The sequence below is a fragment of the Leuciscus leuciscus genome (assembly GCF_965113295.1).
Source record: "Leuciscus leuciscus genome assembly, chromosome: 20".
NCBI classification, from domain to species: domain Eukaryota; kingdom Metazoa; phylum Chordata; class Actinopteri; order Cypriniformes; family Leuciscidae; genus Leuciscus; species Leuciscus leuciscus.
In genome coordinates this window covers 3,497,456-3,523,869 of record NC_138744.1, presented here as the reverse complement: position 1 = coordinate 3,523,869, position 26,414 = coordinate 3,497,456, and the positions used below count along the sequence as shown (strand labels likewise).

Genomic DNA, 26,414 nt, shown 5'->3' with positions numbered 1-26,414 from the left:
AAGTTGTCTGGTCTATTGCATTTCATGAAGAAAATCGAGAAAATAAAATGTGAAAATCGACAGAGAGGTGTGAGTGATCATTTAAGGGGAGAAACAAGAGTTTTTAATATTTTACTGACAGATAAGAGTATAGCATGATGGAAAATGTACAACCTAGTCCATCCGAATGACAGAAACTCTTTATTTTTAATGCATCCCCTGGTCGTAACCATGCCTTTATCCTGCTAAAAAGTATATATTTTTGATGACATTTCAAAAGAGAATTTTGAATTGTCATTAAATGTATATCATTTTATTGTATTTGTTTTTTGAGGGCCCTTAAAAGGTTGAATGGGCTTATATTTCCCAAATGTCTGCGGCATTTGACGTCACAGCTACGGATAGTTAAAGTTAACCAGCTTATGCCTTGCATTATCCCTTTAAAGCTGTAATATTCTGTAAATAGTCACAGTATAGAGCTCATAGTGACAGTGTTTGTATTTGTCCCTTGAATGATGCTTATTAGCAGTAGTTCGCTAGAGTTGGTGTTTGTGTGTTTTGTAGAAGGTCAGTCTTCAAATGGCCAGACGCCTAGTGTCCCTCCTCTCCTGTCTATCAGCTTTGAGATCTCAGGTAAGATTTTTAACACCGTATTTTGAATATTTTGGGTATTTTTTTAACTGAATCTAAGTGAAAGTATAACCAACACTTCGTCAAAATGATTGATTGTGATTATCAAAAGCATGCCAAAGATGAAGTACATGGACATTTTTATATATATATATATATATATGTTACTTTTTTATTCTTTATTTTCTTTTACTATTTTTTCCCCCTTTCCTTTCTGTATCTGAAATAATGGTCTTTGTTTGATCAAATCACTTTGCCTGAAGCATGTTTACATATTTTGTTTGCATAGTCTGTTTACTTTCTGTATTTTTGTTAGTGTTTATGTCCATAGAGAGCTCATTACAAGCTTAGATACTGATGCAACACTCTGTGTTTTAGTCAACGCACTCCTCTGGGCACCAGACAAGTGACAGAGATTGATTGGCGATGACTGTCCTTCTTACAGCTTCTTACTGTACGCTCTTCCTCAAAAAAAGAAATTGGGCCTTTTAAACTAGACCATTCTACATTTGATTTCATGGGCTTTATAACATGGGGCAAAGACAGATCAATAATTTGGGTTCAATAAGATTTTTTTATTCAGCAAGGACAACAGTGAAAATAAAGATATTTGTAATGTTACAAAAGATTTCCATTTCCATTTTATTGATATTTCAATAATATTATTGAGCATATAAATGCAGAATTGATGAGCGTATGATACTTTTTTTTATAAAATAATCAATCTTACCAAACCCAAACTTTTGTATGTTAGCAAGAAATAGCAAGGCCACCTTAGGTTTTTCATCTATTTTCAAACAGTGACCGAATCCTAAATCATTCTCATGCTTGAAGCTAAGCCTGTCCGCCTGGGTTTGTCAAAGCAGGCACAAGACCGCAAATTTGGATTAGACAGAAACTCTGCACAGAAGGTCTAGCCCATCTGGCACGTAAACAAGGACAACCTGTGCAGTGTTATGCTAACTCAGATGATGGTGCATTACACTGAAATCTGTCTCTCCGTTAATTTCGGGAACATGCGGCACTAGAACAGTTGAATGGAGTATTGTTATTCCCCATGCTCGGTTTCCAGTTCAATCAATTTTTTTGAAGGTCTGTGGCGCAGTCAATCTTCTTGTACTATTTAGTTCACAATCTGTGCACATTTCAGTGAACATTTTTGTTTTGGAAGTCTCTAGAGAGCAGAACTCACCACATATCAGTGTGAGAGAGCTCCACGAGAAGAGTTTACCTCGCTTTGATGCAAACGCAGCAGTTATGTCACCTGTCACCTGTCACCCATCAAGCCGACAGGAAAATCCTGTGTTAAAACATTAATGCATCACTCTTGTTTATGTTTGAGTTTGGATTTTATAGTTTCACGCATGTTGAGTCCAGACAGGATTTATGTAGTTTGTTCATTGTCTACATTCATTTGAGGACTATTCCCATCCATCCATCCAATCCAATCCAATCCAATCCATCCATCCATCCATCCATCCATCCATCCATCCATCCATCCATCCATCCATCCATCCATCCATCCATCCATCCATCCATCCATCCATCCATCCATCCATCCATCCATCCATCCATCCATCCATCCATCCATCCATCCATCCATCCATCCATCCATCCATCCATCCATCCATCCATCCATCCATCCATCCATCCATCCATCCATCCATCCATCCATCCATCCATCCATCCATCCATCCATCCATCCATCCATCCATCCATCCATCCATCCATCCATCCATCCATCCGTGTCATGTTTGCATATGAAACTCATTTTGAGAAAATGGCAACTGAAGATATGTATTATAAATGCAATCTATAGATGCAAATAGATGAAGTGCAATAAAATAAACGCTTAAGTCTATTTTGGATCTTTTCGTTCCACTAGTCTGAAAAAACACTTTATGAAAAACCAAATAACCCAAAATCCCCCAAAAAATTTTCCTGTCTTATTAATTTTATTCTTTTTTTTTCTTTTTTTAAATTATATTATTTGTTTCATTTTGTAACAGGAATTATGATCAAATTAGTCAAAATATTTAATATATAAAAATCATGTGCATTCAAATTATGCTAAAATCTGTGGAGATTCTGGTTTTCTCCTGTTTTTCCTTTGCTGTGATGCAACTGGGAATGGAGATTCTCTGGAGCGTGTTAAATGTTGCCATTTGTTGTTTCCTGCAGTTACATAAACCTAATTGTACGCCATGTGTCGTCTCCATGTGAGAGTCTTATTGCAGTGTTTTAATGCGTGTTCATATGCATTATAGCATCACAACCCATAGACGTTCGGCTCTGCAAGGGAATGTCTCCAAGTAAAACGCAACTGTGTCACATCCCGTGCCCTGTGGAGTGTGAACTGTCCCCGTGGGGCGCCTGGGGGCTCTGCACCTTTGAGAATTGCGAGGAACGGGTCGTGAAGAAAGGTAAATATGGCTGAAACAATCATATATTCACTGAAAAAAAAGTTTCAATGTGAGACAATATTTTACTGAGCTATTTTGCAGCTTGTGTTTTTGCTGAATGCCGACTGATTGGGAGCCAGAATACAATATTTCCTTTTGATTTCACCGTTATCTTGTATTATTGGTCGAGGATGCTGCATTGCAGCATATCTGCAGCAATTATGCAACAAAACAAAAAAGTCTTAAAATTTAGATTAGAACAGTACATACCCGAAGCACACAGATAAACTTGAGTATAACCACAAAAAGTAGACCTCAGTACTAGAGCTAACATGTGAATCTCACACAAACCATATTAGATGAAGGTAAGTAACACTTTATTTTAATGGTCCAATTTAGACATTCTACTAACTATGAGTAACTTTGCAACTACATGTCACCTAACTCTCATTAGAGTAATTAGTAGACTCTCTGTTTAATATGTGTAAAGACCTTATTTTGACGATCCCCAAACAGACATTCTGCTGACTGGAAGTAACTTGCAACTACATGTCAACTTATTCTACTTACCCGAACCGTAACACTTAACCTTAACCTAACAGTCTACTAATACTCTAATGAGAGTTAGTTGACGTAGTAGCAAAGTTACTTATAGTTAGTAGAATGTCTAAAGTGGACATCGAAATAAAGTGTAACCTAGATGAACGCCACTTTGGCTGAAAAACAAAAAGCACTGAGACCTATGGCTATTAAAGTTGGGATTTACTGAACTTTGCCTCTATAAATAAAGGTAAATCTCAAAAAAGAACATGTCCAGATCACCCAAAACCAATAAAAAAAAAAGGAAAAGAAAATTATGCCCCATTTTATGGCCTGTTTTTAATATTATATTTTACTTTTAAAGTCTAAGTTTAACAAACGTGTCTATTTTTAGTGCCGCTTTCTTTTATTGCAACAATGTTTTTAAAATCAGCGTTAAAGGCGGTAGAACTGATTAAATCACGATGAAAATACTTTGATTTAATATATTCTCTCTTTTTTTTTGTATTTCTGTAGTGAACCGTCCCTACTGATTTTGAATTGCTTTATGGTGATGAGAATGTGGAGGGTCTTTAATTGTGATAAAAAAAATGTCAGTGTAGAAAAAGAGGTTTGACTTACTTTATGCAAAATATTATTTATTTTCCTTTTTACATATGGATTGAAATGTGAATTGGATATGTTCTTGAGAGTTTTGTGAGAACCACCCTAAAAATGATCACGCATCCACCAAAAATCACCTTAGGATGAGTTGGTTCAAAAATATTGGGGGAAAATATCTAATATTAGTTTGATATTTTGTGCTAATTCAATGACATTTTAAAGTGTGGCTAAATGCCACTAGGGATGGAGGCGATAAATAGACCATTTACATCACGTTTATTTGCAGGTTTCAAGTTCAGACGACGCACAATCACTAATGACCCCACGGGTGGCGAGGGGAACTGTCCTCACCTGGTGGAGGCCATCCCGTGCGATGATCCCAGCTGTTTTACCTGGCAGGTGATCAAGCTAGAGGAGTGTATCCCTGAAGAAGAGATGGACTGCGGAGAGGGAACTCAGATTCCACAGGTCCGCTGCATCAACAGCGAAGGTATTAAACACATTTGAGTTACAACACAGGGTATCTGTGTAAATCTGTGCTGGATATCTGAATCTGTGTTGATTCAGACGGGATTGGGATCTCTGTAGTGGTGTTCGATTCTTGAACAAATCCTTCTTTTAAGCCGGTAACCAGTCGAGGTGGTTCACGGAATTGAACTGAATCGAACTTTAGTTCCGGGGTGATGACGCAAGACACATACGCTCATTGTGCAGCACAGAATGAGCCAATAAGCATGTCCAGATGGGTTATTGAACCAAAGAACCGGTTCGAAATGAACGAATCTAATACAGGCAGAGTCGAAAGTCGGCTTTTCGGTCATGTCTGACTCAAAAAGAACCGAATTAGCCGGTTCTTTGCTGAGGTAATCCATCTGTTCTTTTTATTATTTTTTTTGGTTCAATAACCCGTTTGGACATGCTTGCTGGCTCATTTGGTGCTGCGCAACGAGCATGAGCGCTACATCTTATGTCATCAACCTGGAACTAAAGTTCGGTTCAGTTTGATTCTGTGAACCAGCTCGGCTTTTAAGAACGATTAGTGCATGCATCATGAAACATGTTCAGTTCAGACTCAGTACAGTCACGTGTTAATCACATATCTCTGTGAAACCTATACAGTATAACTAGTTGCATATCATAGACTGTAAAAAAAGATGGACGACGCCCCTTCGCTCTCTTCCATTGGTGAGAAAAAGAAGCCGCCAGTGTCCCGACATGGCGTTGACATCTTGAGTCTGAACTTGAGTCTGCGCAGTAGCGATCTCGGGACCAGACCTACGCAGTCGTGAGCAGGAAGTAAAGCCGCGAAATCAACGCTCCGCCCTCACTCTCGCAGAATGCACTCTCCCCGAATGCACTTTTTAAAAAATGTATTGCAGTACGACAAGAGACTTGTTAAAATAAAGTAAATACAATCTCCTCAGTCCTCCGAAGATCCCGAAAAAAATGTCCGTTGGTGCTTCAGTGACTACTTCGCTCAGAGAACCTGTCAATCACAGCTGTCAATCACCACCGTTTTTATAGCATCACGTAACTAAAAACCAACTTATTTTTGAAACAGACACTTGAACTTACATCAGCGTGATAAAAACGACAGCAAATGAAAGAAACCACCTTTGGGAAAAAGATATTTGAAGTGTAATTTAATTGTTTAGTTGATCTCACGTCCCGCTGAATAACACGGGGAGGCGGGGCTTATGACCTATACTAGGACCAGTCACCGGGGGGCGATCGAGACGTTTTGGCTTCACTTTTCAGGGCTTGTGCGACACGCTTGTTGCATATAAATAGAGCTTGAAGGGGTAGTGGAAAAAATTGGGGGAAAAAATGAAAATTTGGCATCAGGCCATCCAAGATGTAGGTGTCTTTGTTTACTTCAGTAGAACTGAACATTATTTACAACATTATTACCTGTAATCCACAGCAACAGCAAACGGTCCTAAGCGCGTTTATGGCAGTCTCGAGCGCGAGCTTACTGTCAAATAATTGACTCTCCATTGACTTGCATTATCGCCAAGTACTACAGTTTCAGCTAAAAATCTTCACATTTCTACTGAAGAAAAAAACATCTAGGATTGCCTAAATTAACATCAAATTTAATTTATCCCTTCTAGAAATCTGCAACAGGAGCACACTCTTATTGCAGAAATGCTAAAATAATCTCTTGCGTGAAGCTTGCCAGGTGATTATACCGCCAGTAGATTCCCACTTGTGTTCAGACGTCTTTTGTGCCGGAAATCAAAAGTAGGATTGATTTTGAATCCGGTAATTAGCCTCTGGGAATTCAAGCTATATCCTGAAGATGGGCATATTTATATAGTCTCTCAGCTGGCATGTCTGGAACATTTCCCTTCTCAGCTGGAGCTATTTACAGGGTTAAAGCTGCAGAGAGCGGAGGAGTGTGAACATGATGCTAATGGTGATCGTGTCCTCCTCCAGCTCAGCTGCTCAATAAAGACAATCTCAGATAGCTGGAAGAGGCACTTGTATATTTGACCGGCTAAAGACTTGCACTCACTCATAAATTGTCATTCTCTTCAACAACAGCATATTGTACTCTTCTCAGTGTTTCCTGCAACAATATTTAGGAATATACACCATTGAAAGGTTTGGGGTAGATAAGATTTTTGAAAGAAGCCTCTTATGCTCACCAATTTTCAGCATTATTACTCCAGTGTTCAGTGTCACATGATCCTTCAGAAATCATTTTAATATGCTGATTTGCTGCTCAAGTAATGTTTCGTATTGTTTTATATTTTTGTGGATACATTTGTATCTGATAAATCACTTTCCAGAACATTCTCATTCACGGTTCCATGCCTGGTGGAACGCTCTCCCCACCCTCATCCGGAATGCACAATCCCTGACAACATTCAAAAGACAACTGAAAACCTCTTCCGTGAGCACTTAACCTCATAAAAAAAAATAAAAAATAAAAAAAAAATTCCTTTTCCTTTAATCCTCGCTTATCGGGCTTATGCTACTCTGACCAATGCCTGACCTTCGTATTTTGAGCACTTCTTGCGTTGTTTTTTGCCTCTTCACGATGACTCTCTTAATTTAGTCCTAATTTGTAAGTCGCTTTGGACAAAAGCGTCTGCTAAATGACTAAATGTAATGTAAATGTAAATCTGAAGTAGACATTTGTATAACATTAGAAATGTCTTTACTTGATCAGATTTAAATTTTATGCATCCTTGCTCAAGAGAAGTATTGATTTCTTTCCAGAAAAAGACAGAGATGTCTTACTGACCTTAACTTTTGAACGATAGTTTATATAGAGAAACTGACCACTAAAAATCAGCTTGATATAATTAGAGCAAAAGCCACTTTTTGGAGCCTTATTTGCATTGAGAAAAGATCTAGCACTTGGTTTGTTAATTTATCTGATATAATGAAATTCACGGTGTGCTGTCCGATTTGATTGGTTTGCTTCTTTTGAATGGATTGGTTGAACCGATTGGCGAAACAGTTTGAATCAATCTCAGGAGTCTGAATTGGTCAGACGATTCACTTCCTCCTTGATTGGATTGAATGACTCTGATCATTGAACCGGAGGTTATTATGTCCAATCCAATATAAGCCTGAAACCATTTATGTTATGTGTACTTAAAAAAAAAAAAAAGTAGTTGTCCACGTGACAGAAGGAAGTTAAAGGGATACTCCACTTTTTTTGGAAATAGGCTCATTTTACAGCTCCCCCAGAGTTGAACGGTTGAGTTTTACCGTTTTCGAATCCATTCAGCCGATCTCCGGGTCTGGCGGTACCACTTTTAGCATAGCTTAGCATAGATCATTGAATCGGACAGGACCATTAGCAGCTCTCTCAAAAAAATGACCAAAGAGTTTCGATATTTTTCCTAATAATAATCCGTATTTTTCCGTAATAATCAAGAAACTTTGCTGCCGTACCATGGGTCCAGCAGGCGTAATGATATGACGCAGTGCCTGAAAATAGTCCCCAGCTCGGTAGACTATAGGGTTGACTATTTTCAGGCACTGCGTCATATCATTACGCCTGCTGGACTCATGGTACGACAGCAAAGTTTCTTGATTATTACGCAGGAATGAGAGTATAGTTCCTAGCCATATCAGCCTAGAAAATCGCAACTTTTAATTTTCCGTCGGTCTAAGTACACGATGTAACTACAGAAGAGTCAAGTTTTAAATAGGAAAAATATCGAAACTCTTTGGTCATTTTTTTGAGAGAGATGCTAATGGTCCTGTCCGATTCAATGATCTATGCTAAGCTATGCTAAAAGTGGTACCGCCAGACCCGGAGATCGGCTGAATGGATTCGAAAATGGTAAAACTCAACTGTTTAACTCTGGGGGAGCTGTAAAATGAGCCTATTTCCAAAAAAAAGTGGAGTATCCCTTTAAAGGTGAAGTGTGTAATTTCTTCACCACAATAGAGACTAATGGAATAATGGAATAAATGGAATAACGACTGTTTTCGAACAGGTTTCCTGGGAACTCCTGCTGTCTGCCATTGCTCGGGTAAACGGAAGGATTCACTCCATTGGTTGTGCTAATGTTGCTGTGCCAGAATGCTAAATCAAACAGAGCAATGTTTTGATAGGCACAGAGTCACAGTGTTCTGACAAGTCTGACAAGCTGTCACCCCTGTATCTCTAGTCTAAAACAACTTGTTAGTTTTGCTAAATACTCCATGTTCTCATAATGTTGAAAGCGTTATTGTTGTTGCTCATTATAACTACAGTGCAAATTATCTGGGAAAAGGGTCATGGGTGATGTTTGATGGTCAGTTTTCATGTATAAAATTGTCTTAAATCATTTTAGCAGGTTTTGTGGTCCGACCGATGTGTAAAATGACCAGTTACAGCTTGGTTTTGTTTTTATGTACCATTTTGAGCAGATTTATCTGAAATAGCTGGATATCGAAGAAATAGACATAACTCAACATATTCAGTCTATTTTCAGTTCAAATACTCATTGTTTCTAACCTGGTAAAATTTGGCTAATCCATTAATTCTTCCTCTAAGGTGCTCATAGCAACCGGGTGGTTTGCAAATCCCATAATGGATGTTTGAAGTTAATAACACTTCCAGTTATTGCTGATGGAATTTCATGTAAAGTTTTGCAATTGCAACTCTACCACATTAAAGGGATAGTTCCCCACAAAAAAAATGAAAATTCTGTCATAATTTTCTCACCCTCATGTTTTTTTCTGTGAGTTTCTTTCTTCTGCTGAACACAAAAGAAGATATTTTTTTTCCTACTATGGAAGTCAATGGCTACCATCAACTGTCTGGTTACCAACATTCTCTAAAATATCTTTTGTGTTCAAGAGAAGAAAAAAGCTCATACAGGTTTGGAAAAGCATGAGGTTGAGTCAGCGATGACAACATTTTTTGGTGGTGAATCATCCCTGTAAGGCTCAGTTTGTTTATTGAGCAAATGCTGGAGAGTTTGAAAAAGACAAACCATCACTGACTCTACAAGGAAACAGCTGTTGTTTTCAAGAAATCCGACTGTCACATGACCACTGTCATTCAGAATCTGCTGTGTGGCCATGTGATGTGACTTCTATGAAATAATAATAATAGCGTGCAATAATGTTCTCTAGCATCTGCCACATGAGCAATCGAAAGCCCCCGTCTCGCCATAACCTGCCTCGCTGTAGCCGCACGCTGTGGCAGATTGATTCCATCATGCACTGATTAAAATTGATCTGCTAGTTGTTGTTTTTTTAACAGGCAGACTTGGCATCTGCTTCACTCCGACAGCCGGAGAGTGACACGCACAATATTGCTTCATGGCCACGGTTCTGACACAGATCGATGTAAATATTGTATCGCTATCTGCTACAAGCAAAACTTGGACTGTCCCTGCTTTTGATAGAAATATTTATTGGGTGTTTGTGGTTCAGTGCTCATGCAGAGAGAGCTTTTTTTTTTTCTCTCCCCAGCATGTCACTGTGCTAAAGCCAAAACCAAGCTGATACTCATCATATTTGGCTCAGAGTAAAAGATATGATAAAAACCCTTGAGAGAGCCTGTGCGTGGTAATGAATGCTGCCAAACAACAACACGCTGACAATTGCACATGTTTTGTTTTTGCCTGTCCCTCAGAACCATCTGTATGATTGCTTTCTACTGTTTTTAGGATGGCACGGTTTCAAAACAGGACAACAGATTGTTTTGAAATGCATTAAAAGCTTGTCTGGGTGAATCATATTTTGCATAAAGAAAATGTTGCCTAATTTTAGGTCCATTAACATATTTTGCCTTGTGACGTCTATTTTCATGACAGTTAAGTACATTTAACATCCACATTTTCATTACCATAATGCATCTGGATGTGTTTTTTGTTGCTCCCTTTATTCTCGGTGGTTTTCATTTTTTATTATTTTCTTTTTTTTGTGTGTATTATTTGACAATATTATTATAAACTGTATTATATGAACTAATATTTTTATTTTAATATTGAATATATTTGTTTTAATCTAATTAAGGTTTAAATTGTAATATTTTTTTAATTAATATTTAGTATTTTAATAAGCTTGAATTAAAGGCAATACAACAAATACTACTTTGATGTATGAATAAATAATAATGAATATATTTTAATTTTTTAGCATTACAGTTATCAGATTTAATTGCATTACAGTATTACGAATCATGGGGGAAATGTACCTAATTGTTATGCACGTAATGTCACTATGCCAAGAAATGTAAAAAGCCTTAAAAATAGGCTTGATGAAAATATTTTTCATCAGCTCAACTTGAACATTTTGGCCTCAGTTTTAATCAGAATCGAGTCAGTTTTACAGCATACACAGTAAAAAAACAATCAAGCTAATGTTCATGAAGCCAATTTAATATCATAATAATATTTCTGGATAATGATTTTCCAATGCAAGATTGCAGCCATGCTAAAATCTAAAATACAGTTACAGCTATTATATTTAAAACATTTTTACCCGTTAATGTGCAAAGGTCAACTAAGGTCAACTTAGTTTACATGTAAGGCACTTGAAGAATGGTGCTTAATGAATTTGAAACATGTTGTTGACACCATGTGTTGTGCTTCAGGTTCAGAGGTGGAGAAGGAGATGTGTGCGGATGCGGTCTACCCTGCGCCAGTGCCCTGTATGGTTCCCTGCCCTAAAGACTGTGCTCTCAGTCTCTGGACTGAATGGTCCACCTGCTCCCAGACCTGCTCCAGCAAAACCGCCGAGGGCAAGCAGATGAGAACCAGAGCCATACTGGCTTACAATGCAGGAGAAGGTACAGAAGATATTACATGGGTACTTGCATGTTTTCATTTCAGCACTGCTCTAGGAATACAAATCCAAATAGTAAGTAAAAAGTAGTATTGTTTTATATATATATATATATATATATACGTATTTATATGTATATTTATCAACTTATTAATTGATCATCAATAAGTATTATTATTTTTTCTGCTTTGTCCACCAGATTGGATTTATTGCCTATTATTTATTGCCTTCACCCCAAGGGATATATGCAATAATGCCTTAAATTTGGCCAAAAGTTGTCTTGGAAGCCAGCTAAATGATCCCTCTGATGCTTCAAAATACTGCCTAAATAGACAGTTCGCTACCTTTAGGAACAGAGCATTTGTTTTTTGTTTTAATTATACTTAAAGAGAAACTTAATATTAAGGCTTAATATACAGTGGCTCCAAAAAGTTTTTGAACACTTAATCCTTGCTAAAAAAAATGGCGTTTACATCAGAGCAAACAGCATTTATTGTAAATAAACTTTACAAGCTAAATATTTCACAAAAAGATGTTTGAGGAAAGACAGACGACAAAAAATTAAAAATTAAAAATTAGTGTAAATATGGCTCAGAAATTTAAGCTAGTTCTGAGTAAAGCTCCAGCATCATTTATTTGCGGATGCCATGTGCTGTGATATTTTGTATCTAATACAGTGACCTGCATACATTTTAAAGTGTCTAATTACTTTTCTGGGCCACTGTAACAAGCTGACATGCAAAAAACTTGTGCTTTTCCATGGTCTGTAGTGCATAAGATTAGCCTGAAAAAGCTGACAGGAAACTGTCAAGGAAAGACTCACACAAGAGCAGAATTTCTCAAGCTAAACCCGTCTGAGATTGTGATGGATGGCTCCTCGCTCTCGCAGCAGTGTGACATCACCGAGAGTCGCTCTTCCAAAACTCTTAAATCCACTTTATCTGTTCCAGACAGGTTTAGTGTCAGTTTACACGAGTAAGCTACTGAGGTAGATGGGGTTCAAGTCCAAGTCAAATACAGTTCACAACCCACTTGTTTACTTCTGTAGTGTTTCACAATAAAATTCAACAAATCTGATTGTTATCCACCAGGAATGAAGCTGGTGTTATATGCCAGAATAGAGGAGAAGGGTTACAAAAATAACAGTCTGAATATTTGATTTCATGTTTTTAACCCTGTAAAATCTGACATATCAAATATGAACAAAAACACTTATTTTTTTTTATTTTTTTTATGGAACAGTTTATTGAACCTTTAGACAGAAAAAAAAGTGTTTTTGTTGAGTTTCATATTTGATACATCAGGCTTTTATGGCTCATATAGTTTGATATAGTGAGAATATGGAGCTCATACACCTCAAAAAACCCCTCAGTTTTATTCAGAGGCTCAAACTGAGTAAAAAATATGCAGATTGGTGCAGTTGCTGATATTTATAAGGAAAAACTCGATTCTGTAATTCGATAGCTTGTAAATCAATGAGATTTGCCGTATAACAGACTAATAAAATGCATATAAATATCAAGTCGTCACTCTATATCTGCCTACGATATGTCTTAATAAGATACAAAATGCTTCGTTTTATGATCAAAGCTCTGTAGTTTTTACATATAATACAATGGAATGAAATGATTGAGAGATGAACAAATAAACATTTCTCAAAAGCCTGATGGGTCATATTTGATGCTAACATGTTAACATGATTTTAGCCAAATTTTCATCATGTTGGTCATTTAGAGGCCTTATAAAAATGAGTATTGAATATGATGCAGCAGACTTTATAGGGTTAAAAGTTATGTATTTCCTCTGTTTTCCTATCATTTGTAATTTCTGTATCATATACCTCTCAGAAAAGTCTATATCCAACTATCGCTGTGCTTTCTCTACAGTGACGTCAATGGTAGTGGCATGGATTACAGTTATGGAGGGTAACACGTGAAAACACCTCGTGTTTTTAGGGCCTGTAGAGTAGTTTCCTGTAGAAGTCATCTTAGATTTGTTTGCATGGTTTGAAGTGACCGCTAAATCGAACTGCTGATTGTTTTACCATTACTCAAATATGTGTAATGTTAAAACATTTACTTTGTACTAGTCGAGTAGTTCCTGAAATATTTAGTCCCTCATTGCTGATTCTCGTGTCTAAAGATAAATACGAAGACGTTCATAACTTTTGCTTTATCTCAAGGTCTTACGAGGGTTCCAAAGTTTCCCGAACTTTATGGTACATTTGAGTCTTTTCATCTAAAGTGTGCAGTGTGTAGATTTAGATGTGTTTCCGGAGATTGTGTTGTAGAGCTAGAATGTGTTAATGGAGTCTTATATTCATAGTTTAATGTTACATCCACAAAGAATATCTTTCACTTGAATTAATTTGCTTTGAGCACCATTTTCCTCTAAAGTAACTGCGTTCAGTTGAGCGATGGCCTTTGGGAAGCAGCTTTATCTGAAGATGAGTGTATGGACCATGCTTTCTGTTCAAGACATCTGTTTGACATCTGACGTGAGATGCCAAATGCAGCAGTTCATGCAGCTAGACCTTATACATAATGCATGTCCTTGAGAGCCCATTTGTGAAGTCAGCATAATGATGAAAGTCATACTGTAAACAGGAGGGGGGGGGGAGAGAGGGTCCTCTGGGTCTCTTATGAAACTGCTGGAGCACATTACAAAAGGCCAGAAACATGCTTTACAGAAGTACATGAACGCAGACACTTATGCAGACTCAAGCACATTGTTGAGTTCTGAAATTTGGAGTATTCAGAATGCAGTTCCCAGCGCAGTGTACCCATCGCATTCTCAGTGTTGCCACACGGGGCGCTATTGCGAACACTAGTATAAATGCTTTCTTCTATGGCCAGTTTTTCAGAGATGGTCCTCACTGCAGAACACGAAATCCAGGGGGAGGAGTTGGATCCAGATCCAACTCCTCCCACCTTACGTATAGGCTACCTAAACCTACCCATCTCCACCCCCTGATCCCTAAACCCACCCCTAAACCTACCAGTCTCCACCCCCTGATCCCTAAACCCACCCCTAAACCTACCAGTCTCCTCCCCCTGATCCCTAAACCCACCTCTAAACCTACCCATCTCCACCCCCTGATCCCTAAACCTACCAGTCTCCACCCCCTGATCCCTAAACCCACCCCTAAACCTACCAGTCTCCACCCCCTGATCCCTAAACCCACCCCTAAACCTACCCATCTCCTCCCCCTGATCCCTAAACCCACCCCTAAACCTACCCATCTCCACCCCCTGATCCCTAAACCCACCCCTAAACCTACCCATCTCCACCCCCTGATCCCTAAACCCACCCCTAAACCTACCAGTCTCCACCCCTTAGATCTGGATCCAACTCCGCCCCCTGGATCTCGTGTACTGTAGTGAGGTGCTACTGGTTTTTCAGGTCAAAAACTGTCATGATGGAGCAACAGTTCGATCTTAAAGGGATAGTTCACCCAAATATGAAAATTATGTCATTAATTACTCACCCTCGTGTCATTCCAAACACATAATACTTTCGTTCATCTTCAGAACACAAATGAAGATCTTTTTGATGAAATCTGAGAGATTTCTGTCCCTCCATTGACAGCTACAGTACGCAACTACCACTTTAAAGCTTCAAAAAGTTAATAAAGAGATCATAAAACTAATCCATATGTATTGAACGGTTTAGTTCAAATTTTCTGAAGAGACTTGATCGCTTTATATGATGAACAGATTGAATTCAGGCTCAAAGACACGTGGAAAACCACTTGGGACAATCAAAAAGCAATCAGTACTTTACTCTTAAAGGGATAGTTCGCTCAAAAATGAAAATTCATTATGTATTCACCCTCAAGTTGTTCCAAACCTGTATGAGTTTCTTACTTCTGCTGAACATTAAAAATATATAGATCTTGAAGAATATGGGTAAACCAAACATTTAATAGACCCCATTGACGTCCATAGTATGGAAAAAAGATATACTATGAAGTCATAGGGGTCAATCAACACACATTCTTGAGTAAATGATTATGGGTGAACTATCCCTTTAATATTATTATTTTTATATATCAACTTACTAATTGTTAATAACATACCCAATCTACACACTCAAATGAATGCATCAAATGTTTATGCTTTTTTAACATTTATAAATTTTTTTATCATTTGTTACCTTCTTTTCAGAATATTAGTCAACAAATCCTAACAACTGTAGTGTTTTTTTAATTCTGTTCAGTGTTTGATTTGAGGTTAGCGCTATATCACAAAAATGCTTATTATACCAGCGCATAGCTGCCAACTTTTGAGTTTTGCTTGGAGTGAGATTTATGTTTGGGGGGGGGGGTTTATGTTGACAAGATTATGTTGACAAGATTATGTTGACATAAACAAGATTTATGTTTTTTATTTTTTTTCAATAAAAAAATTCATTGCATCACAATAAGTGTATTGTGATTGTCAAAACATTTTAGTAACTAAACTGAATTTTATTAGGTTTAGCGACAACATGTTACAATGTTTACATGGTTCAATTTCTGGTAAGCTACGCTTTTTTATTATTTCAATTCAATTCAGTTATTGTGATTTGATTTAATATTGACTCATTTGGATAAATATTAGGTAGGCTACACAAGATAGGCATTCATTTTTCTCAAGAAAAAAACAACTCACCTAATGCTGTAAACATACAGAGAGCCCTATCAGCTGGCAGTATTATTTAAGGTTAAAAAATTACACAAATGAAATATAATGCGTTTTTTTTATTATAATAACAACTTTATTTAATGATATAAGTAAAAATATAATAAATATGCAATATAGTACACATATTTAGCCAAATACTCTCAATAGCTCTTTTTTTCTAGGCAACTAACGTGCTATAGCCTATATTATGGTCATTAAATGGCTTTCCTGAGGTAAATGTTATGTGACATGATTGTTCTCCAGCTGTTTTATTGACACCTTTGTTTGATTGATTGGTCGATATTATGTATGAGGAATATACATTTCGGTAAGTTGTAGGCTACTGTATCTTTCAACAGTGTTCATTCGTGTTTAAAGTTATTTACTATCAGCTAGAGATGATCGGTTCACGTGCCGCTAGGGATCTGTCGCGTCATATTTACAAGCGCCAAAACGGTATTTATTGTCTGAATTTCGTAATAAAAGTGACAGAATCTGAGAGCTGAGATTTTTTTTATATCATAAGTAGGCTACCTGCTCTGTCTAGTCTGTCGGTCTCCGTGTCCTCTTTGCTTCGCGATTTTTCTGTGCGTGAGAAAATGGATGTGTGGCGTGAGCGCGTGTGAAGAGTGTCAATTGCGTGAGTCTCACGGTGAATGCGTGAGAGTTGGCAGCTATGTACCAGCGTTACTGTATGTATTTCGTGTTGCGTTGCGTATGTTTCTGGCTTAAAACCATTTCAGGAAATCAATTCATTACAAGCACCCACAGAAATAAACCAGTGGATGTGCTTTCTTTGATTGCAGAACATCTTCTGAAAAGCTCAACATCAAGATTCTGTGGAGGCGTTCGCAACGCTGCATAGTCAAGCTTCATGGAGACACAAACGTCTTCCTGTGGGAAGACCACAAATATTAATTTGGCTTTTCAATCTTCTTAACGCTGGGATTTTTGTTCAGTGTTTTTCACACTGTTCACACTTTACCCTGGATGGAATTAATGCTAGTAGTCAACAAGGTTTCACGCTGTACATTTGTAAACCCTGGCTTGTACTCTTATTTGCATAGTTTTGAGTTTAATATTATTGATTTAGGAGTTTACTTCAGACGCTCAACAGCTTTACTTTCCGCAGCTATACAGAGTGCATGAATATTTTATGAGCCAAGCACTGAGGCAGTTTATGATTGGTTTATGATTCCACACTGTGTATGGGTGATTCTTCAGTCCATTCAAATAATTATTTCTTTTTGTTTTTGCAGAAAAATCCTTTTTTTTTTTTTTTTTATAATAATTTGCCAAAATCTTTATCTCTTCGTCTTTAATTTGATACTTTTTCCTAAATGCTTTTATAAGGAAACATAATGCATACTTTCAATCCATGTGCTTTTCATTCATTTTATTCATTCACATTTAAAAATATGTTTTTTCAAAGAAGTTTATATTTGGTTATGATGAAAATGAGAAGCGACAATGGAGCTTTTTCTTTCTTTTTTTTTTTTTGCTTTTTTTTTAGCTGTCATTACAAAACCATTTAGAGAATTATAGTTAGAAACACTTTTTTTAAACTTTTTTAATTGACGGCTAACTGTTTTCCTGTGTTTGAAAGTTCAAAGCATCCCTACTGTAACTTTTCTTCCAAACCATGAGGAATGTCATCATGTCATATATGATACCACATTATTCTTGAAAGCTCATCAAAGCAACGATCAGATCTTTATTCCACGTCATGTGATAAAGGTTTTTAACGCAGATGAAACATCATTTGAAGAAATATTATTTTTCAAGGTGTCAAAAGTGCCTTGAACTGAAGAATCGCTCATATACATTTTGCCATTACAATTCAGGCTTCATTGCTTATGTAAAGATAAACACAGGGCCAGATTTACTAAACAGGGCGAATAAGCGAGAGAGCGAAACCCCATAAAACTGCCGATGGGAGTGAAAGTTATGCAGATGATTTACTGACAATGCTCACGTTAAAGAACACAAACGCTGCCGGATCATTTCAATAATGAGTTTTTTAACGCCAAAAGAGGGTTTGCGCTATAGGTCAATCTGTTAGTAAATCTGGCTCATAGTGTGAAAAGCCCTATTATTATTGCCCAATAGAAACATGATAATCACCTATGTAATGGATCTGACAGTCAAAGCCAATAACTTTATCACTGTGCGTGTTATAAAGTTAAAGCAAGCAGACGTATGCGCTCACTTCCTCTCGTAATGCTCTTCTTTGATTCACAGGCCCACTGGGCTGCTCTGTCATCTGCAAACCTGTAAATGTCAGCAATTACTTAGACACACCGCGTCGCTCTCCGCCGGCTGCATCGACTTTACGCCACTTGTGAGGAATTAGGAGGTGGCAATTATGTGGAGTGTTTCATCTAAATCAATTTAGAACAAGTTAAAGCGACTGGAGACGTCGCCGATATGTTGAGATTTGAGAAAATGAACACTTGACCTGTCTCACTCCAAAGGATGCAAGCTAGAAAAACTAGAAAGCTAGAAAGCAATGCATTTGTATGCCTTTGATGTACTGAAATAACCCACAGTATGCTACGTTTTTAACATATACACTATTGTTTCCAGTTTTGAGTCAGAATAGCATGTTGAATTGCACTAATATATAACATGCATTGCATTAGCAGTGCTTGCATTTTAATATGTTGCATTTTGGGGGGGGGCTGAAATTCAACATGATTGTATATTTAAGCTGTGAAAATTTGAACTGAGAAACATTTCACTCTTTTAAACATTGAATACTTTGGAAATTAAATCCGGAAGGTGAATATGGTTTATTTTAATGAAATTGTGTGTGAAATTATTCCTTTGAAATACTCACAGGTTAACAATCATGTTGAATTTCACCCCCCAAAATGCAAATGCAATGCTTTTTAATTAGTGCAATTTTACATGCTTTTTTTTGTGTAAAAAATATCATTAATTTACTTCCATAGGGTCAATAAGATTTTTCTAAATATATTAATACTTTAATTCATCAAAGATTGAATGAATTTACATTTTTACAATTATAATGTTATAAAAGATTTCTATTTTAAATAAATGCTTTTTCAAACTTTCTTTTCATCAATGAATCCTATTCATCACATTTGTTTTCAACATTGATGATAATATTCAGAAATGTTTCTTGAGAAGCAAGTCATCATATTAGAATTTTTTTTAAAGGATCATGTGACACTGAAGACTGGAGTAATGATGCTGAAAATTCAGCTTTGATCACAGGAATAAATTACAGTTTAAACATATTAAAATAAAAAACAGTCATTTAAAATTATAATAATATTCCACAATATTACTGTTTTAACTATTTTTTTATCAAAAAAATGCAGTTTTGATGAGAAGGATAATGTATTTCTGGTTGTGATTTATTTTCAATGCACTTCTCTTTCATTTGACTGTAGCTGAAGTCTTCTCCTGAGTTGACATTCGACGCTTCTAGTGTGGAGATCCTCAAGCTGCTGTGGCGTGACATGACGTGTCAGACTTAATGCATATCTTCACTCTCTTGCAGGAGGTTCCGGCTGTCCGAACACCAGCGCCCTACAGGAGGTGCGGAACTGTAATGAGCATCCCTGCATCGTGTATCACTGGCAGACGGGCCCCTGGGGACAGTGTGTGGAGGACACCACCACATCCACTCTCAATACCTCCAGCGTAGACAAATCCACCTGCACCATGGGCGTGCAAACACGCAAGATCATCTGCGTAAAAGTCAACGTCGGACAGGTGCCACCCAAAAAGTAAGCTTTAAAAAGGGTCATATTGCTTCCCTTCTCTGAAGAATGTTGTATGTAAATAGCATTTCATACGATTGGCTCAGCTGTTTGCATGTGAAATGAGTGACACATTCTGACAGTGCTTACAGGTTGGGGATTTGCTGTTGGGTGCTGTATAGTTGGCATTGCAACATCCTTCAACAACTTCCTTTTTGCAAAGTGTTTGTTATAATTGACAGGCTAAATTTCAGAACGCTGAATGGCTGTCTCTTATTCTCATCAAGCCTGCATTTATTTGATCAAAAATACAGAAGAAAAACGGTGATATTGTATAATACACTGTAAAAAAAAATTACATCCCCAAGTCAAAAATTTCTAGTGACTGATAACATCAAAATTTTTCAATTAGTCTGACGTATTATTTCTAATTGAGCCAATGTTAACAGACTATTGCAACAAGAATTGCACTTGGGCCAATTTAAAAATTGAGATGTGACTAGTCACTAGAAAATTTTGACTTGGAGAGGTTAGACATTTTTTACAGTGTATAAAACCATACTGCATCATTATATTTATTGATATTATATTATATTATATTATATTATATATATATATATATATATATATTTGTGTGTGTGTGTGTGTGTGTGTGTGTGTGTGTGTGTGTGTGTGTGTGTGTGTGTGTGTGTGTGTGTATGTATAGATATAGATATAGATATGAAGAGTTCTAGAATTTTCTTCTAGAATGATAATTTTTATCAACCTTGTATATTTAAGTTCAGTAATTTCACTTAAATGACAATGAAGATTACCTATTAATTGCCTTATTAAACTAGTGAAATTACTGAACTTAAATATACGAGCTTGATAAAAATTATCATTCTAGAAGAAAATTTCAGATGGCACTTAGAGGCTCTTGCATCTGAACTCTTCATATATATATATATATATATATATATAGATAGATAGATAGATAGATAGATAGATAGATAGATAGATAGATAGATAGATAGATAGATAGATAGATAGATAGATAGATAGATAATAAATCATTATATTAATATTTACTTCATTTTATATATATATACTTTTGATTTTGGGTTAAATTTGGCCCGAACAGAGTTCATGACAAAACTGTCAATGCAATCATCTTAAAGGTACAATATGTAAGAATTTTGCATTAAAATATCCCAAAATCTCAAGGCCAGTGTTATATATTTTGTTAAGTTGATTACTTACAATATCCCAAATGTTTCCAACTATTTTTAAATCGTGAGAAAATTGCGATTTTAACCAAGGAAACGGGGCGTTAGAGCAGGGGGGAGCTGGGAGGCGCCAGTCAATTGCGTCATATCCGCGTTACCCTCGGTTTCCGCTCGTACTGCGTGGAGTCCTGGACAAATGCGGAAGTTGTAGTTGTAGCGTCTATCAAGCTACAAACTTTAGCTTGTTTCTTGCAGTCGTTATGGTACACAATTATTCTTTACCGATTGCAGCTGGTTCTGTCGACAAAGCATGCTTAATTTTATATTTTCCAGATGTAGCATTCAGTAATAGTTATGTTTATGTAAGGAAAGTATTATTGCTTTAGATTTGTGTTTAGTTTATTGACATTGTTTATCACGTCTGGTGTTTATGGCCATGTAAATAAACATAGCATGATGTGTTATACATAAAGATTAATCAGTATTTTGGCAAATGATGTGGGCATGTTCGAATGTACTTTTACAACAATTGTTTAGAACATGTAAAACTGCGCAGCGTTATCACAACAATGAATTCAACAAATACAGTAACATCTATGATAACCAATTTAGTATTAAACCTTACTTTTCTTGCGGTTAATTCATTTTAATGAAATAAAAGTGTGATGAGGTTTAAGAGTCAGGAAGGAAGAAGACAGGGATCGGCGTGACTGGGACTCATACTTTATTAAAATAAAGCAAAACAAACAAAAGCCGCGCACAACGCGCATTCACCGTGGCAACCGCGACGGCACAAAACAGTTCAAAAATGAGATCTCGGATCCACCTCTGCGTCCAATTTTCTCTCCAGTCTCTCTCTCGTTCCAGCGCGGCTTATAAGCGGTCTCTCCACGCCAATAATACTGCAATAAGACACAGGTGTTCGTCATACTACTTGCTCGTCTCTTCTCTCTCCCATCACAGACCGCGCTGAACCACGCCCCCCTCGCCACAAAAAGCATGTCATTAAACGCAACTTTTATAAAAATAGAACTTAGCCTCATCCATGAACATGATTTTTCGATTCCCGTTTGACTGATTTACATCCACGGTGGAGTTTAAAACGACAGTTCCCATCATTCCACGCTCCTTCACATCGTCATCAAGCTACGCCGTTGTTGTTGTTTGGAATGTAGCGCCCTCTAGCGGCAAAAAATTCTTGCATATTGTACCTTTAATTTTGGCCATTTTAGGTTGCATTATTAAAGGAACACTCCACCGTTTTTTGAAATAGGGCTTATTCACTTTCTTTCCTACATTTAGATAGGTGGGCAAATGCATTTTTGTCTCAGTGCATGCATTGTTTTAGTTTGACAGGGTCGGCGCTAGCTTAGCTTAGCACAATGAATGGAATCCTTTGTTGCCAGCTAGCATGTCCTGAGTAAAAGTGATATAAAAAAATTTAAAAACCCACCTAATTACTGCTTGTGGCCTGCGTATTCACAACAAGTACAAATAGTGATGCAGATTAACACTAGGCGATTTCCTAGGCAGATATTGACTTATATATTAAGGACTATATTAGGGGGAAGCACAGGTGAAGCACTGCTACTTGGGCGTGATATCTCTGCGCCCAAGTAGCAGTGCTTCACCTGTGCTTCCCCCTAATATAGTCCCAAGTCAATATCTGCATAGGAAATTGTCTAGTGTTAATCTGCATCGCTATTTGTACTTGTTGTGAATATGCAGGCCACAAGAAGTAATTAGGTGGTTTTTTTTATTTTTTTATATCACTTTTACTCAGGACATGCTAGCTGGCAACAAAGGATTCCATTCATTATGCTAAGCTAAGCTAGCGCCGACCCTGTCAAACTAAAACAATGCATGCACTGAGACAAAAATGCATTTGCCCACCTATCTAAATGTAGGAAAGAAGGTGAATAAGCCCTATTTCAAAAAACGGTGGAGTGTTCCTTTAACATCTGTTATTATGATGTAAGCACATATGGAGTGGATCTTACCTCGAGTTAGTGGTGATGCAGAATTGTTCTGAAGAAAAGATGGGATGCTTATGTTTGAGTGGCATATTGTGATTGCTCTACAGAAGACTGCATGCTCACAAACCCTATCATTCCATTTCAGGCAAACGAGGCTGCGGAAAGCTGAATAAACATGGAGTCACAAACAGGCTAATTAGCACAGTCATTTTCAGACTGCCTAATTTCCTATTGATGATAATAGCAGTAATTAAGAGGGCTTGATTCTTTAATCCAATTTAATCACCACTAGATGAGGGGCCTCTTGAGGCTTAGCACAAACAAACCCCCTAAAAATACATCATTGATCCACTTAGACAATGTCCTTCTGACAGTCCTTTGTGGAAACAATAGCACTGGGTTTTTGGCAAAGACAAATTGTGGCTTAGCTATAATATGGAATTTCCCACTTGCTTTTAACCACTTAGAGTAGACCAGTCTGCAGTCTGTGTTTTAGTCTAGACTGCAATGGGTTGAAAATTTCAATGTGATTTAGTGTTGAATTTTAGGATTGCAAAAAAATATATATAATAATTTAAACATTCCAGCCATTTTTCGATGTTCAGAATGGGGTAGAAATTGCATTTGTTCTCTATACAGTGTTAGGGTTAGGCTTCTGTAATGTGATTTTCTAAATTGATTATATTGTGAAAAATGTCATATGTCAGAATATAGTCATGTGGTTGGACCTGCAATTGAAAAAGTTAGAGAGATTCAGAGGTGGAGTTGCTAAATTTTGATGAAAGATTATGATGACAAGCATGTCTATTCTTGGAATAGTGTGTAGTATAATTATGAATTATAATGAAATGTGCAACAACAACAAAAAACTAAAATTAGGGATGGACCGATATGAACATTTTGTCCGATACCGATAACCGATAATCGTTTATATTTAAAAGCCGATAACCGATATATTGGCTGATGTATCTACATTCAAATTTTTATATAATTTTTGAGAGAATGATTTTAAAAACACAAAAGCCTCACCAGTAAAAGCCATGTCGCAAGCACACAATTATAATGCCTATATGACAGACTTGCACTGCACATGTTGCACAGTATTTTCCTTTCTTGAAGTGATACCAATTACATTTCAAGCAATCGAAAACCATCATGGTGAACAGTGCACATCTAAAGTGGCTCAGCTAAAGGAAGTATCAGCTTTAATATATCAGCCCCATTTTCTTAATGATAATGATAACGTTAGACATTAAGGATACACTATTTTGCCAAAAGTATTGGGACACCCCTCCAAATCATTGAATTCAGGTTTTCCAATCACTTACATGGCCACAGTTGTATAAAATCAAGCACCTAGGCATGTAGACTGCTTCTACAAACATTTGTGAAAGAATGGGTCGCTCTCAGGAGCTCAGTGAATTCAAGCGTGGTACCGTGATAGGTTGCCATCTGTGCAATAAGTCCATTCGTGAAATTTCCTCACTACTAAATATTCCACGGTCAAGTGTTAGTGGTATTATAACAAAGTGGAAGCAGTTGGGAATAGCAGCAACTCAGCCACGAAGTGGTAGGCCACGTAAATTCACAGAGCGGGGTCAGCGCATGCGGAGGCGCACAGTGTGCAGAAGTCGCCAACTTTCTGCAGAGTCAGTAGCTACAGACCTCCAAACTTCGTGTGGCCTTCAGATTAGCTCAAGAACAGAGCATAGAGAGCTTCATGGATTAGGTTTCCATGGCCGAGCAGCTGCATCCAAGCCTTACATCACCAAGTGCAATGCAAAGCATCAGATGCAGTGGTGTAAAGCACGCCGCCACTGGACTCTGCAGACATGTTCTCTGGAGTGACGAATCGCACTTCTCTGTCTGGCAATCTGATGGACGAGTCTGGGTTTGGCGGTTGCCAGGAGAACTGTAATTGCCTGACTGCATTGTGCCAAGTGTAAAGTTTGGTAGAGGGGGGATTATGGTGTGGGGTTGTTTTTCAGGGGTTGGGTTTGGCCCCTTAGTTCCAGTGAAAGGAACTCTTAATGCTTCAGCATACCAAGACATTTTGGACAGTTTCATGCTCCCAACTTTGTGGGAACAGTTTGGGGATGGCCTCTTCCTGTTCTAACATGACTGCGCAACAGTACACAAAGCAAGGTCTATAAAGACATGGATGAGCGAGTTTGGTGTGGAGGAACTTGACTGGCCTGACCTCAACCCGATATATAACACCTTTGGGATGAATTAGACCAGAGATTGCGAGCCAGGCCTTCTTGTCCAACATCAGTTCCTGACCTCACAAATGCGCGTTCTAGAAGAATGGTCAATAATTCCCATAAACACACTCCTAAACCTTGTGGAAAGCCTTCCCAGAAGAGTTGTATATCTGCAAAGGGTGGGCCAACTCCGTATTAAACCCTACGGATTAAGAATGGGATGTCATTAAAGTTCATGTGCATATAAAGGCAGACATCCAAAACGTTTGGCAATATAGTGTATATCGGCCATATATCGACATTTATATGCAGTTGTCAGTGCCAAAACAGTGTTGTGTCTATGTGGCTTTAGAGGCATTTGATGTGACCCATAACAAAATCTATATTCGCATCCTCACTCAGACCTGCATATCATTTTGAATATCTCGTCTAGACTTGATTGCAGCAAATCATAAATGCGCTCAGTTGTCATGTTTTTGCCCAGGTCTGAGGCAGGAAGAGCTTACGCAGGTTTTCCTTCTCTGAGCCACTTTGTGTCACTCACAGCGTCAGACTGAGAGAAAACTCACAATCACACAGACAGCGATGTTAAAGCTCAAGGCCCGGACCTTTGATGCGCCACGCAGAAACTGACAGCTGCTGCAGTTCAACTTTCAACTCTTGCTCTGACAGTGTTAGTTGTTTTTTTTTTTATAGGCTTTTTATGATACTTATCTAGACAATATCGTTAAGAATGAGCCGGAAACAAACATTGTTTCATTTACATTTACATTTATTCATTCACCCAGTGGTTGTTCTGTAGGCAAACGTCAGTGACTTGAAGTTGATGCGAGCGGCAACTGGCAACCAGTGCAATGCCAGAGAGAGAGGAGTGACGTGTGCCCTCTTCGGCTCGTTAAAGACCACTCTAGCTGCAGCATTTTGGATCAGTTGCAGAGGTTTGACAGTGCAAGCTGGAAGACCAGCCAGGAGAGCATTACAATAGTCCAGTCTGGATAGAACAAGCGCTTGGACAAGGAGTTGTATAGCATGCTCTGATAGGAAGGGCCTAATCCTCCTAATGTTGTACAAGGCAAATATACAGGACCTGGGCAGTGGTGGAGTTATGGATGATGAGCCTAGCCGAATGGTGAAGTTGTGATGAAGTGTTGGGTTGGCCGGGACCACATGCAGCTCTGTCTTCGCAAGGTTTAGTTGAAGGTGGTGGTCCTTCATCCAGCCAGAAATGT

At 37.7% G+C, this 26,414-nt stretch overlaps 1 protein-coding gene across 2 annotated transcripts in view; it reads left to right on the top strand.

Annotated features, from left to right (window-relative positions):
• The window catches only part of thsd7ab (thrombospondin, type I, domain containing 7Ab), a 132,701-nt gene that overhangs the window by 56,037 nt on the left and 50,250 nt on the right, over positions 1–26,414 (top strand). For both annotated transcript variants that reach the window (XM_082150608.1, XM_082150607.1), the window contains exons 5-9: positions 544–612; positions 2,877–3,032; positions 4,441–4,644; positions 11,212–11,406; positions 19,596–19,824. In XM_082150608.1, the coding sequence (XP_082006734.1) occupies positions 544–612; positions 2,877–3,032; positions 4,441–4,644; positions 11,212–11,406; positions 19,596–19,824 (853 nt within the window). The remainder of the gene's footprint in view (positions 1–543; positions 613–2,876; positions 3,033–4,440; positions 4,645–11,211; positions 11,407–19,595; positions 19,825–26,414) is intronic.